We start from the raw sequence: 14555 nt of genomic DNA on the forward strand, positions 1-14555 counted from the left end.
GTTGAGTCACAAAATAGGACAACTTTTCCCATCTGCATTAACCCTTAGCATCTTAAGTATGTGCTGCCAGGCATGCCGCAGTTTCTCAGAGCTAGGCAGGCGCAGGAGGCAGAACACAGCAGCTAGCATAGGACACACTACAGAAAGTGGCTCGACATCCCGTAGGAGACGTTTGTGTCATCTTGTGTTCTCATTTGGCAGAGCCAACCTACTGGAGAGCTTCGTGCTTACCTCAAGCAGCTCAATTAATAGAAAATGCTAAACCACACAGCTTTACTCGCTCTGCTTTACCTTTTTTCTTAGTAGTAGGGGGCCACCCTGTCCAGGGTGCACTGATTCTTGTACTGGTGGCATCTGGGAGAAGGTCCATCTCCTTGCAGGTATGAGGATGACGGTAGTGTACAGAGGAACTTGGCTCAGCAAGAGAAAGTGTCAGCCGTGCAGACAAGTCTTAACATAAACATCTAAAGCAGATTTCCTAACAGGTAACTGTCAAGATTATTTATGTGCCTCCTCATCATATCTGCTCGCCTCAGTCATAGATTTATTCTTACACCTCCTTACCTGCAAAGGAAGTGCCATTGCTATGTCACAAGTGTGATGGAATAAACCAAAAAATAGTCCTGCAGGAACCCAGGAATTTGCTGCCTGAGAGTTCTCATCTACACCTGGCTTAGAGAGAAGAAAAAAACTCTTTCTTAACTGCTAAAAAGAAGGTAGTAATGGTCTAACTCAGCCTTACATTTTCATTCAGCACTGTAAGGTAGCATGTGGCCCTCACTGCACACAAAAAACCACACCAAAAACCACAACACAAAAAAGCCAAACCAAAAAAAACCCCCACGTCCCGCAACAACTTACATGAAAGAACAGCAAGAACCGAGTTACCAAGTTTCTTGAATGAAATGTTTTCCTTTAGAAGTTTTAGGAAAATCACCCCAGCAAGCTGCAAGCTCTTATTTACTCAGAGCACACCTCTGCACTGTGGCTGGATGGACAGAAGTACTGACTAGGCCCACGCCACAGTGGGCTCTTCCAATGCACTGCATCATAGTGCAGGAAGCGTGGTGCCTATTTCAATCAGCAATTAAAGCACTGAGGCTGGAGGTGTGGTCAAAAAGCATCAATCAATCAACAACCTCAAACTGATCCTTAGAAGCTGATTTCATGGGTTTGTCCCTCTGAGTGCTAGTCCCGCTTCCTGTCGCTTTGACAGTTGCTGCACAGATTTATCTGGAAACACTTGCAATATTCAAATGGATCAATATTAAAATAAACAAGGTTTCTAATTAAGCTTTTTTTTCCCCCTAGAATGTAGAGAGGTGTCACCTTTGGGCATCCTCAGTCAAGTTTAGTATTAAAAATTAAAGTAATTACAATGAGGATCAAAATTTTAAATAATTCTAAACTTAATCTGCACTTGCAGCAATTGGAACTTGCTACATTATTTTGCTACTGCATTGCAGTAATAAATGCCAGAAGCTTGTGGAATGCAGCAAAAGTAAGTTGTGACAACAGAACACTACAGGCCTCCTCCACATTTGATATAAAGATTACTGAGAAAGTTAAACTGCCTTGATTTTAGATTGGCTGCCACAGCTCTAAGCTTGTGGTGTCATCTCGGCATGTATTTACAAACTTGGAAATCAGTGTGATAGAGGGAAGTTCTCAGCAGCACTCTGAAAGTTTGTGGACTGCAGGAAGGATAAGAATCTTACCTGCATGTGGTGGTGTATGAAGTGTCTTTTTTCCCTTTTCTGGGCAAGTGAAATGCTGTTTACCTACATTCAAGGGAAAAGAATGACACTCCTCGCTCCCTCCAACTAAGTGACAGGAATGGTGGTGCCCATTCGTTAGCTCAGGGTGCAACGGACAACGCTCACCCACCATCCATGGCCTTTGGCTCTGGAGTACGCCATCTTCTCTTACAGTAGAGCAGTTCTGGAGTAACTGCAAAAGGCACGGGCCAAAATTCTGCCACCTTCAAAAGATTTCTACAGCTACAAGCAAAATACAGCACAAGTTAATTACCTAGGAGGTGCTTTTCTGTATTCAGGGTTATGAAGCCACCTGATGCCCCGCTTAGAGCTAGGCTGTAGTATGTACATTATTCAAAGCCTATAGAGGCTTCCCCATGGACTCATTTAACTGCTAGAGAAATTTTTCAGCCATCCATTTACCCTTGCTATTTTCACAATACAGAAGAGCACTAGCAGTTCAGTGGACTTCATTACACACTGCAAGGGAGAACACCTGTGACTGACTTTACATCAGTTAACCTGTGGCCTGTAGCAGCATTTGCCAATGCTCCAGTTGAGTCAGCACAGAGAGAGCATCACACGCTCTGGGCTAGCTAATACAACCACGTTTGCCAGAAAGACAGGAGCAGGACTAATGCCTCTCTTCTCTTTCAGATGTGTAGTCACCTCAATATCTTCTCATCTTCAGCATGCAGGCAAAAAACTCTGCATTTGGCTACAGTACAACTGCAAATCTGTGGCCAGAGCCCTTCCAGATAAGTAGCAGATGGTTAGATACACAAACCACGTCACTGTCCTAAACACTAGGCCTGCTTCTTCATGGAAGCTCCTCTGCTATCCTCAGCTCCTCACCAGTGCTCAGGCTGGGCAACCCAACTGCAGCTTCCTACCAGTGCCATGGAACAACTCTTAGGAAGATCGAGCTTTCCAATCTTTCTTTCACAGGAAACCACCTGAGGGCCTGGCTCACACCATTGCTTCTTTACAGTTGTTGGGGAAGTGAGCTGAAGCTTAAATCCTGGTATATCACATGCTAGTTGGTAAGACAGAATCACAGGGCTGGCGATGCCAGAGTATTGCTATCCAGCTTATTTACAACAGGCAAAAGAGGACTGCTGCAACACGAGAAGAAAGATAAGCTGCAAATCTGGCAAAAGCCTAGCAATCAGCATTTGCAAGGAGGTATCGGGGCCAGCATTTAAGGTTTTGGTTTTTTCACCACCATGAAAAAGAGTTGAAACTTTCACCTTCTGCATCTGACAACAGCATGCTTCCCCATCAGCTCAACAGACCACGCTCATTCTTATTTAGAGCTCCCGTTCTGGATTACCCAACTCCCCACTCGGCATAACCCTGGATCGATCCACAGGCCAAAGGTTCTAATACGCAAGGGTGACGGCCCTTCTACCACAGCCATTCCTGTCCAACAGCCAGACACAAAGAAAGCAAGCTACACAGAGAAAGAGCAGTACTGAACCACTTTGCACGTACAGAGACCATCAAGAAGTATCAAGATCAACTTCCAAAAGCAGACCTCCAAGAACAGGTCCTGGCAAGCAACCAGACTCACCACCTTCCTCCTGACTAGTCCTCAGGGTGTTGTTTCCCTTCATGCTGCAGCATGTTTCCCTTGCTGTAGTGGCCTAGACCAAAGACACCTCTATTTTGGCTACAGCACACACTAATAATAAAACCTGACATTTACAGGTCTTTACTAACTGACTCTGCTTCCTAGAGTAAGACGGCCTCTCCTCAATGTTGGCAGAGGACAAAACCAAGTAATTTTAAGGTTCTGTATTTTTTCACTAGGGTTTTCTTTTTCTACCCAATGTTTTGTTTTTCTATACAATTAAGTATACACTAAATTGGGGCTTTCATTTCACTATCTCGTAACATCTGACTGGAAAGCAGAGTTATGTAAACCCATTTCTTTGACTGGAACATGTCCTTAAACATTCAAACCGCAAGTTCCTGGATGACTCAACTTACCACTCAGAGGGTACGAAAGAAAACTGATTCTGACAATGTAAAGGCCAGTTTGTAAGCCACAAAACCGAACTGTCCTTTACTAAGAAACTCATTGGCCTGTTCCTTTGCACCTGATGCCACTACAGGTCACTGCTACACACCTCCAAAAACAAAAGGGAACTAACAGAAGTAAAAGTACTGAAGAAAGATATGCCTCTAAGGCAGAAAAATTCTCCAGGTCCCAAGGTATGTAAACAGCAGGTAACAAGACTAACAAAGAGCTATGAACACTGACTGAGAGAGGAACTTTAGATACATTCACCTGCTTCTTTCCTGGAAAAACACATAAAATAACTTGGAAAATCTTCCAAGGAGGTGCTCCAGTAAACTGGAGCAAAATAAGTCTTCCTTGTGTCGCAGAAAGTACCAACAAAGAGGTGCCCTCTAAGGATCAAAATGGTCTCTGCAGGTCCTGCATGGGTTCAGAGCCAAACCTCTGCCAGACACCAGTGTTAGTACAACGAATTAGCCAACGCCATACAGCCTTCTTCCAAAACCTGCTCTCAAGTTCTGTTCTGGAAGGGCATTTGTCACGGCTCCTGCTGAGGGGATCTCTGACTGCTGCTTTCGCCATCTGTGGCGGGCAGCCCAGAGGGAGCCCGGAAGCAAACAAAGGCCATCAGCAGAAGCAAACCTGGTGATCCCTTGAACAAAGCATTGCAAGCTGCAGCCTGAAAGAATACTGATGAGGCCGTTCCCCTCTACTGTTGCCACCAATAATTCAGTGACACTGAGAACAAGCACCGTGACACTTACCAAACGCTCCTGCTGCTCATCCCCACAGCACTCCGATGGCTACAGATGGATGTTGCATTCCTATCTTTGCCCTGATCTGAGACAAAGGCAGACCAATGTAACCAAGTATAGCACAATATGCAACGGCAAAAGTACCAAGGGGAAATGGTTAACAAAGGTACGTGTTAGAGCCACTGCTGCACAGGGGAGAGAAGAAAAATAGCATCTATAAATACGTACCTACTGCGACACCAGGAAACCAAAAGAACACATTAAGGCTATTAAGACAATAAGGGAAGTGCACCTCCCCACATTAAATTCTGTTTTGAGCTAAAGCATTTGGCTTAAGCAATTGCTAATCTTTCATAACAGCACCTAGTGCTGAACTGAAGCTTTCCAGAGAGAAAGAATAGACCCACTCTTTAGGGAGCTTCTGACCTTCAAAAATAACAATAATTAAGAAATTGTCTGAGCCTTTTTACACCAATCTGGTAACTGCAGAAAGCAACAGCAGAAAACCCCATTTTATAGAATAATGCTCTCCTGCATAACAGTGCTGAGAGGCATTAGCTGCATAGCCACTTCATCAATTATTGATCATGTACCACATCGTCTCTCTCACGATTTTGCCTAAAACTCATGACAGGCTAAGCAAGGTCACAGTTATCCAAATTCATGGTTTATGGCTTATAGCAATTCAAAAAGCTCTTTTCCACATCTCTGAAACTCCACTTATTCTGAGATGCACTAATAACAAATATCACTGACCTTCAGATAGTCCTCTTGATTGTCTTTGAAACAAGTCATTCTGTGAAAGTTTTCTTTAACACTATGAAGCACCATTTTGAAATTCCATCCAGATGTTACTAGAAGAGACATTTCTATATCAACGTAACAGAAAGACATCAACCAATCTGCCCTCTTCCTAATACACTGCAGCAATATTTATTAGTCATATTTATTCCATATTTTCTTCACATTTTTTCATCCTTACCTTATATTGACTCTGTTGCTGCTTTGATTCCAGAACACCGAAAAAACGGAAGGATTTTTTCTTGTATTGCTGGCCCAGGATGTCTCTCGAAGAACTTTTAAATTGCTTTATCAATGTCTGTGTTTTCTAACTGTTATGTTTTATTCATGACTATCAGTTTCCCTTTTTATTTTATATAACCTATAAACATTAGCACATACACATACATATTTTAACTGCTTTCATGTTTTCTTTCAACTAGGAAAAGTTTTGAATCAGGAAAGCCCTCCTATGCAGCTGTAGTTGTTTTAGTGACCTAATAAAGCATTTGGAAGCAACTTCAATTTATCATTTCCCTTTCATCTTTAAGTTTTTCCTCTCACTCAGGAGTACGGTAGTTCCAGTTAACGCCCAATTCAAAAAGCACCAGAGATTGCCAAGCATCGGTCAATACGCTCATCTCTTTGCCCATTTAAACTGCGATCACTGCAAGAAAACAACCCCCCATTCCGAGTTCTTTGACCAATGGAACATACAGCCACTCTCCCCACAAATGCTGCAGGCCACCAGCACCACCACCATGCACTGCTTTTGCTATGAAGGTGGAAAACACCAGTAGAGCTTGTTCAAAAACCTTCTACTATGAAGTGCTGATTCTACTGGGTGATTTGCAAGAAAGTTAATACTCGCTCGGACTGCGAGAGGGACCTTGTGGAACCCCAGCAAGATCCCAGCTGTGTTTCAAACACATCTGTCAAACAAGCCCAATGTTTAGCAACCTGCCCACGGCATGGCTCGGTGGCCTGGATTTCCTCACAGCCAAACCCTCAGGCTTTCAATTCCACAGGCTACAGCAGCTCCCTGTGCTGAAGCAAGCTTATTTTCTTTGTATCAAATGCCAAAATGAGACAACATCTCTATGGGAAACCTAAACATTTTTAAAAACTTACTAGGAAAGAGAATAGAAGGTAAAGCACCATTTGTTTAGACTAAGGAGTTCAATGTGCGCCAGATCTAATCATGAGTCAACAGTGCCTTCTATGGGGAACCCACACACAAAGAAGCAAAATTAAGATATTGAGGTTTTCCTTTGTTGATGTCCATATTTTAAAGGTCACACACAGCCCCAAAAAAAGAAAAAAAATGAAAAACCCAAACCAAAAACACACCCAAAAAAACCAACCCACAAAACCACCAAACCACCACACTACAGAATTATGACACAATTTGCTTGACCAACAAAGCTAAGCCAACTCCACCTCTGGAAGGAAAGGATGATCAGTGTGGAGCACAGGGCCACTCATGAAGAATGCCAGGAGGTAACAGAATGGCTGCACAGCAATGTCCGAGTGAGAACAGCAGCCCCTGCACTGTGCATCTGATAAGAGAAAAAGCAGTCACTTGTAACCCTGTGGTCCTCTCACGTGACCATTTCTTCCCTGTACCGCCTCCTTTCTCTTTGCAGCTTTGGTCAGCTCTCCTCCCCGTTCCTTTTCCCACAGCCAGGCATATCTTGTACTATGACATATTATGCAGGATCTCATGCAGCAGCAAGAGGTTTGTGACTGAACCTGCAGCCCTCTGGGAAGAGGCAAAGCTAGATGCAGAGCTCACAAGGTTATTGCTCGATGTTGCATGAGCAGGGAGAAGAAAACAAGCCTTGTACTCAATTCCCCTTTGAGAAGGGGGAACAGATCTGCCTGATGTCTGACTAGACAGCCTGGGTTTCATGTCTGTTTGGAAGCCTACCTTGCAGGAGGCAGGCACGACACCTGACAGAGCAACAGCCAGAGATCTGAAAGGGTAGGACTAGCGCTCCCCCAATTTGGCTGTAGATAGATTAAACCACTCCAAATGGGCCCATGCCTGTGGAGGTGTTCCCAGCTTGACTCCCTGCCCTTCCCCCTTGCCCCCCCGCTGACCCTGCTGTTAGCCCAAGATAAATTTCCACTTACGGCATAGTAAAACTGGGAGAAATATGGATTTTTTTTAATATTTTTTTTTTTTACAACCATAGTCTGGAGGTGCATATTTCTGTTGCCTCTTAGGATGAATTCACAACCCAGTAATTCACCTCATGTGAACTGGAGAGCTCAGACTAGCTCTCTTGCACCAACTCCCCCCTCCCATTTTATACATGGGATATATTTTTCCCCATTACATGAGAAAGCCTTATTTTCAAATGTACCACATATATTATATGCAAGCTTTGCTGTTGGTATCTTTATATTGAACCAGCAGTTAAAATTCACACATGACAGGAATAGACAGTATGTTCTCTAGTCAGCTCAAATGGCATGTTATTTCAACTTCAGTCAAAATCTTCTGATTTTTTCCTCTTCATGTTTCACTCCTCATCTAAAGGGAAATGAAGTATCCTTAGACAACATCCACCAGAGAGGTCAAGGTTAGTGACTTTTGTAGTTCTTCAACACTGGTAGGTTCCCAAGGAAAAAACAAAACCACTTTCTTCTTTTTGGTCATGAGGAAACCATTATCACTGAATCGGCCTTTTATGCTCCCTACATCCAGAGAAACAAAAGGAGCAATTGCAGTGGTCTGAAGAACAAATACATAAATGTCATCTTGTTGGGATACAGAGGCCTGGAAGATAAATAAATAAATAAATAAATGAAAATATACATGTTAAATAAGAACAAGTTACACCCAAACCGGGAAAGACCTTGCATATCAGTAAAACAGACTGAACAACCACATTTGATCAAAATTACTATTCTCTTATGGAAATCTCTTCTGGAATAAAAGGTCAAACCAACAGGACTCATATGTAAGAATCATCAAAAACTGCAAGTGTTATTATAGCTTCCTACAGAATATTACAGATTGTAGAAAACTGCCATGAAGTGTTATCACTCTACCATCTTCTTATGAAAATTACTGAAAATGGTAATCTGGCTTGTACGTAGTACTGGTATCCTATACTGACCGCAGTGAAAGGTATTTGCCCTTCACCAACACACTTCTCTCAACCTATAAATTCACAACTACTAAAGTAGCTGGCCCTTCCAATTACATCGGTAATAGAAATACACAGAAGCAAAAGACGGTAAGAATCACAGTAACACAGGAGGTCACATCGTCTTAATGGAACATGGCAGTGAAGTCCTTACAAAGGCAGCTATGTTGTATACCTTGTCCTAGTATTTCACGTTTTATATTGAGTTCTAGCAGTACTTAATCTCAGAGAGACTTAAAAAGCACATGCAGGATGCATTTTGATGCAACACTCCCCATTCACCATCATGAAATATGCTACATAATTTTCAAATACCAGTATAAAAGCAGACAAGTTATGTTAAGTGCAGAAATCACATCCTGCTTACAAGAAAAACACCATTCATTTTTAGGAAAAAGCATACATGCTTTACATTTTGTGTTTTCTGAAGAAACAGTAAAGCCTTCATGTTTTTAAAAGCAATGCTATGAAGAGCAGCGCTTGGATTAGCAATGTATTTGCAAGCCTAGTTAGTTTATTAGTAACTATATATAGCAGCAGCATCTTCTCACAAAGCAGAATCATTTTTTAAATCACAGCTGCATACTTTCTTAAAATAACCGCTTTGCATTTTTCCTTGCTAGCTATCCTTGTTAATTAGTACTGCATAGACAACACAGCCATGGGAAGAAGGACTGAAATTTCCCAACGATGCTCCACTTACAGAGCTTTTATTATTGATGATGTCATCCGCAAAAAACCCCAGCATGACTCAGACTCCAGATTGTGCCACCGGTGGGGGAGGAAGCGGGGAAACCACCACACACCAGGCTGATTTCTTTCCTTTGTATACTCAGGAGGCAGGCCATGCTGCCATGAAAGAGGTAAGAGGGGAAAATCTGGCCCATTTTCTTTTTGTAAAGCAATTATTCTGGTCCAGATTCAAAGAGATTAAAGACCTCTATTCCCCCCTTGTTTAGTTTAGCTGTAGCAAAGCTGCAGTTTGGAAGGCAAATGTGAGAACACACAGGTCCCCATCCTGCCAATCTCCTGATTAAGAATTCTGCAATAAGATTTACATGCTAAGAAGTAAGGCTTAACACACAAACACACAGAGCATGCTTACTCTCTAGATTTAGACAGCATGCTTGCTAGGAGTGGATGAAATCTAAGGAAAAGCAGCAAATGGACTAAATGTCAGTGTTATACAACATGGATGCTTTTTGTGCCTGTCCAGAAGACTGACACACTTGCCAGATATTAAGAAATAATCACCAATGCAAATCAGAACCCTTAGCTGGAGGGCAGGGATTTGCAGAAGGAGAAAAATAGTACACAATATTGCATATCAGAGTTTGAGCACTTCAGTAGGAAATACTGCTGACAATAATGCACTGCACACTCAACTCAACTAGCATCACCTAGTACTGACACACAGTACTGTCTGCAAGCCGAAACACTTTCGAAGATGCTGTTTGCTGTCTAGGGACAAAAAGAATGAAAGGAGCAATGCTGCAGCATTCTGGTGAAAGACAGTCAAAACAAATGAAACGGAGACTTCATTATTTAAAACAAAATCCAAACAAAAAACCCACCAAACAAAAACCCAAACCAAATCCCACTAGAGTAATTTAGATATGCATATAGCAACACAGAAGAAGAAAAAAAAAAAACCTGATTTGGAACTCAGCATAGAAGCTAGAATCACAACAGCTAAGGAGAAAGAACATTCAGTGGAATCAGATACTGCATAGCAGGCAAACAACTCAAAACAGGAAGATTAGCAAAGCCAAATAGAGTAATTTAACATGACTGATGCTTACACTAAGCTGGGTTTTTTCTAATCCTACAGCATCCTTTAGAGATGAAAGGAAGTGATAGTTCATAGGACTCTGCAGCCCGTCTTCTCCCACAAGACAGAAAGTAATAACGCAGCTTTTCCTGGTACAATTTCTGCATCTTTCCAGCAAGTCATTTATGGACTCCTTGTAGATGGGGACAGCACTTTGTGCTTTAACAATCACACCGTCTTTGGCAAGGGTGCATACTGGCTCCAAAGAACTCCAGGCATGCACAGCCACCTACGAAGGATGTTGAGAGAGCACAAAGCTTAGAAGAAGAGTTACATCTGTGAAGCTAACCCAGCATCCTAGGTTTCATATTGCTTATTGCAAGAGATGTTCTCCTGACAGTACCAGCTAATTTCCACCTAGCAAGAAACTCCCCAAAGACTTAACAATTAATACAGCATAATAATTAGCTCATTATATAAACCTAAAGAGAAGTCAGTTTCAAACAGTCTGGATCTGTTGTTGTTCTTGATCTACAAGACTTCTTGTTTTCTCCAGGCTCCTTGAGAGGAGGGGGTTGCCAATTCCTGCCAAGAAAGTGCTGGGAAATGGCATTAGTAAGTGACTAATCCATTTACTCTTTTTTTTTTTTTTTTTTTTTTTTAATTAGGGAGGGGAGGAAAAGTCAAACAAAGGATTTCCTTGAGATTGCTTAGTGTTATCTGATGTAACGCAACTGGGTATCTAGAGCTTCTGCATAATCGCTGTTAAACAGAAGCAATCTACATCATCTTAAAAAGGATTATGGAAGTTATATTAATACAGTAAAACATACATTCCCAGAGATCACACATGCATTATGAATGCACCCTTATCTTAAATTAAAAACAAAAATTTAAAAACCTACAGAATTTGGAAGACAGGCACTTGAAGAGAATTACAGCATTCTCTCTCTTCACACATTTTAGGTTATTTTTGACCTTAACAGGTGTCTGCAGTCAGGCACAGATCTTAACTCCTTTCAAAAGTTTTAAGTTCCAAATTTTCTTGAAGTGCAAAAAACAGTATTCATTGGAACAACCCAACTGCCAATGCTTCTCTGCCATTATCAGAAAAATCTGAATTTAAGCCTGTTACAGTAACTCAGACCAGAAATAAACTATTTCATTCAGTGCAGTCCTACTCTAAGGACTGACTATCCAGAAGTTGCAACCATTTTCTAGACTATATATAAGTAACCTTATAAATCTGAGAATTCATGGCAGCCCAACAGACAGAGCAGTGAACTAGAAACTGACATACTTGTACTACTAGTTCCAAAACGACTAGCAAGTCATTCCAGGTCTCTAGGTCTATTTTTCCATCCTTCACAGCTTTTTCACATGGGACTCCCTTTATGTGAGGAATTGTATCTCATAGTGCAAAATGGCCCCTAAGTTAATTTGGGATCCAGTTGCCAATATGATTACCAGCAACAAAACATAATGAATTGAAAAGCAAGATAGTGCTCTGCAGGACAGCTCAGCAGCCCAAATACTGCCTAAGAAATCCTATCAGTTTCTATAGCATTATCAGAAAACAGTTATGGCATCAGTTGTGAAATGGTGACATTGCATAGGTGACCTTGCAATTAAAGTACACCTAGATGTTCTGCTGATATTTCAGAAAATAATCTAGTTATTTTTCCTAAAGCAGTGTAGTTTGAGCACTGGCAAGCAATGGTACAATCCCCCGTTTTCCCCCTACTCCATCAGTTAATCTAGTTCCAACAACCAGGGAACAATTTTGTTAAGTAGCAAGGTACCATTTTCACACTTTGTTCTATTTAGCCATCAATCCCTTTAAGATTTCACTAGAATAGTTTCTTTCAGGCCTATACCTACAGGCTATAAGCGAGGCAATTAATTCCTTGATCTGTGAAGCAGTACCTACTGCTATAATAAAGGATAGCGTTACCCCTAAGAAGATTAAAGGCAAGAATTGCACCTCCTTGTGTTTCAGCATGGACTTACTGAAGCTTGTCTACAAAGATATGCTCGTTTCAGCTTCTCACATTTTTGTGGTAGGGACACAGGAGTGGTGAGCAAGGTGTGACTTACCCTCAAAGTCAACTTGTGGTCCACATGAAGATCGGAGACACCATAAATGTACAACACACCTTTGTCTTCATAGGCCACAGGCAGCAGTGGTGCAAAGAAGTTCTGGGCAAAATAATGGAGCAGCTTCCACTTACCACCATACTCTGAAAAGAGTTAAAAGAAAGAAAGATTCAGACTGAACCCAAGATTACCTTGGCACACAATCCCTTCCTGTGCTCTCTGGTCCTGCTATGCCAGGAGGTAAAAGGGTCCTGCCCTTTTTCACCTCAATCAGGTGCAGAGAATGACTAAAGTTACTCTTGTTTTCTTCCAGGCAAGGCTTTGCTCTGGAAGGGATTTGATGCTCTTTCAAGCTTTTCTTCAAGCTTCACCAAAAGGTCACATTTTATAAGTGTTGGTCCTGTCATTGCTATGCTGTTATTCAGTTAAATAAATCCTTAAACACAAGTAACATGAACAAAACTGACACCGTGCACCACACATTAAGCAAGCAGCTGGAATAAACTGGAAAAGTCATCAAATATTACATCCTCTCAAAAAAAAGCCATCTTGCCAGATGCAACACCACCACACAACCACTTTGAAAGAAGAGCTGCTTCCATTTCTTTCTCTATTAGTTTTCCATCTAGCACCCACTGTCAGATTTTACCTCTGTCTTTGCTCAACCATTATCTGGTCATTGAAACAGCACTAAAAAAAGAAGTAGCAAGTCAACTGATTCGTCTCATAAGGAAAGAAAAGTTAGATACTGCTTTCATTCTTGTTTCTGGTTCTTTGTTTTATACAAGAGGTTTAAAGTCCAAGGATACTGAAAAATATTTCCAGTAATATGTTTTTGTTGTAACTAATTACCTCTGTGTTTTGGTGCTTGTACAAAGCTCTTAGCACTTTTAAACATCTCTTAATTAAGGACTTCATCCAGAGTGATATAGTCTTTCAAGGGTGTGTTTGTGGCTTTCACAGGCAGACCTGAACATGCTCTGCCTGCATGAACTTTGTATAGAGCAAAGTGCATTTGCTCCAGCTTAGCACCTTGCATATCACCTTGTTCACAATGAGCTAGCTTGGAGAACAGGCAAAAGAAGCTCCTATCTGCCTGGAAAACTCATACAAGATTCAACTGTGCTATGAGGTCAGACTGTTGCCAACAAAACATGACCAGCCTTCAACTTAACAGCACTGAAGCAAACCAAAGAGAAGTCTGAAAGAAAACTTCAGGAGAGGATTCTGAGTTTCTTCAAAACAGACTCTTGATAAACTGACAAACACGTTCAGCATATTGCTACTGTTCACGTTCCTGCATTCCAAGAACAATTTCTGGCAGAAGACACTGGTGGTCTAAAAGAATTACACCAAAACCAGAGAGTGCTAACAAATTACTTTTAGGGTCAAAGAAACTTGAAAAGATGATAGATTTAGACTGGGGATGGATCATCTGAAACAGAGTAAACTCGGGGCAGCATCTGATCTAAAAAGTAAAAGCAATGGGCCTTGTATGAGAAACGGGCATTGCACCCAACCTCAGGTTTTGGGAGGGGCTGAACTCTCTGAAGCCCTCAGGACTGCCACAAGACTCTCAGGAATTTCAATTGTCAGTGCAATAGATGCTGCTCACTGCAGGCCTCACAGAGGCCACCACTAGCTCAGACAAGTTACCTAGCATGGGCTGAGCTTTCAGTGCCTGCTGACCTGAATTTTTTTCCCGAGTTTAATTTACCTTATGAAAATCTAGGCTTCGACTGTCTTAAATATGAAAATGAATAATGCAATTGAAGTAGAGCAGTTTCTGTTACTTAGTGTAATATAAAATCCCATTCCTCTTCAGATGGGCCCTACCCTCAATTTCTACTGTACCTTGATTTACAACTGGATTACATAACCACATTGCAGTGGTTACTGGAGGGAAAGACAGAAGGTTTGCTACCTAGGCAGCAGATACAGAAAGCCTCAAGAAACCTGTACAGTGGAGAAAACAACTCGGTCTAAATTTGGCATTACACTCCTGCCAGGAAAAAAACTAACAAAAACCACCAACTGACAAACAAAAGCAAACAAACCATACACTTACAAGTTTGCACCATTTCAAAACTCATTCTAGGGTTCAACTACTACAGCTATTGTTTTGGGTTGTTTGAAAACATCACTAGTCTGCTTACCTCAGATCAGCTTTTTAAGGTTGATTATTTCCCTTCTAAAAAAACCTAGAGCCGTTTT

At 41.6% G+C, this 14555-nt stretch overlaps 1 protein-coding gene across 1 annotated transcript in view; it reads right to left on the reverse strand.

Moving 5' to 3' along the window:
- Positions 1–7692: 7692 nt before the first annotated feature.
- MANBA (mannosidase beta) overlaps positions 7693–14555 on the reverse strand; it is a 47245-nt gene continuing 40382 nt past the window's right edge. The window contains exons 15-17 of the mRNA XM_064450031.1: positions 12342–12484; positions 10276–10533; positions 7693–8100 (exon numbers count right to left, since the gene is read on the reverse strand). Coding sequence (XP_064306101.1) covers positions 7876–8100; positions 10276–10533; positions 12342–12484 — 626 coding nt within the window. The 3' untranslated portion in view covers positions 7693–7875. The remainder of the gene's footprint in view (positions 8101–10275; positions 10534–12341; positions 12485–14555) is intronic.

Source organism: Phalacrocorax carbo, chromosome 4 (genome assembly GCF_963921805.1).
Source record: "Phalacrocorax carbo chromosome 4, bPhaCar2.1, whole genome shotgun sequence".
NCBI classification, from domain to species: Eukaryota; Metazoa; Chordata; class Aves; order Suliformes; family Phalacrocoracidae; genus Phalacrocorax; species Phalacrocorax carbo.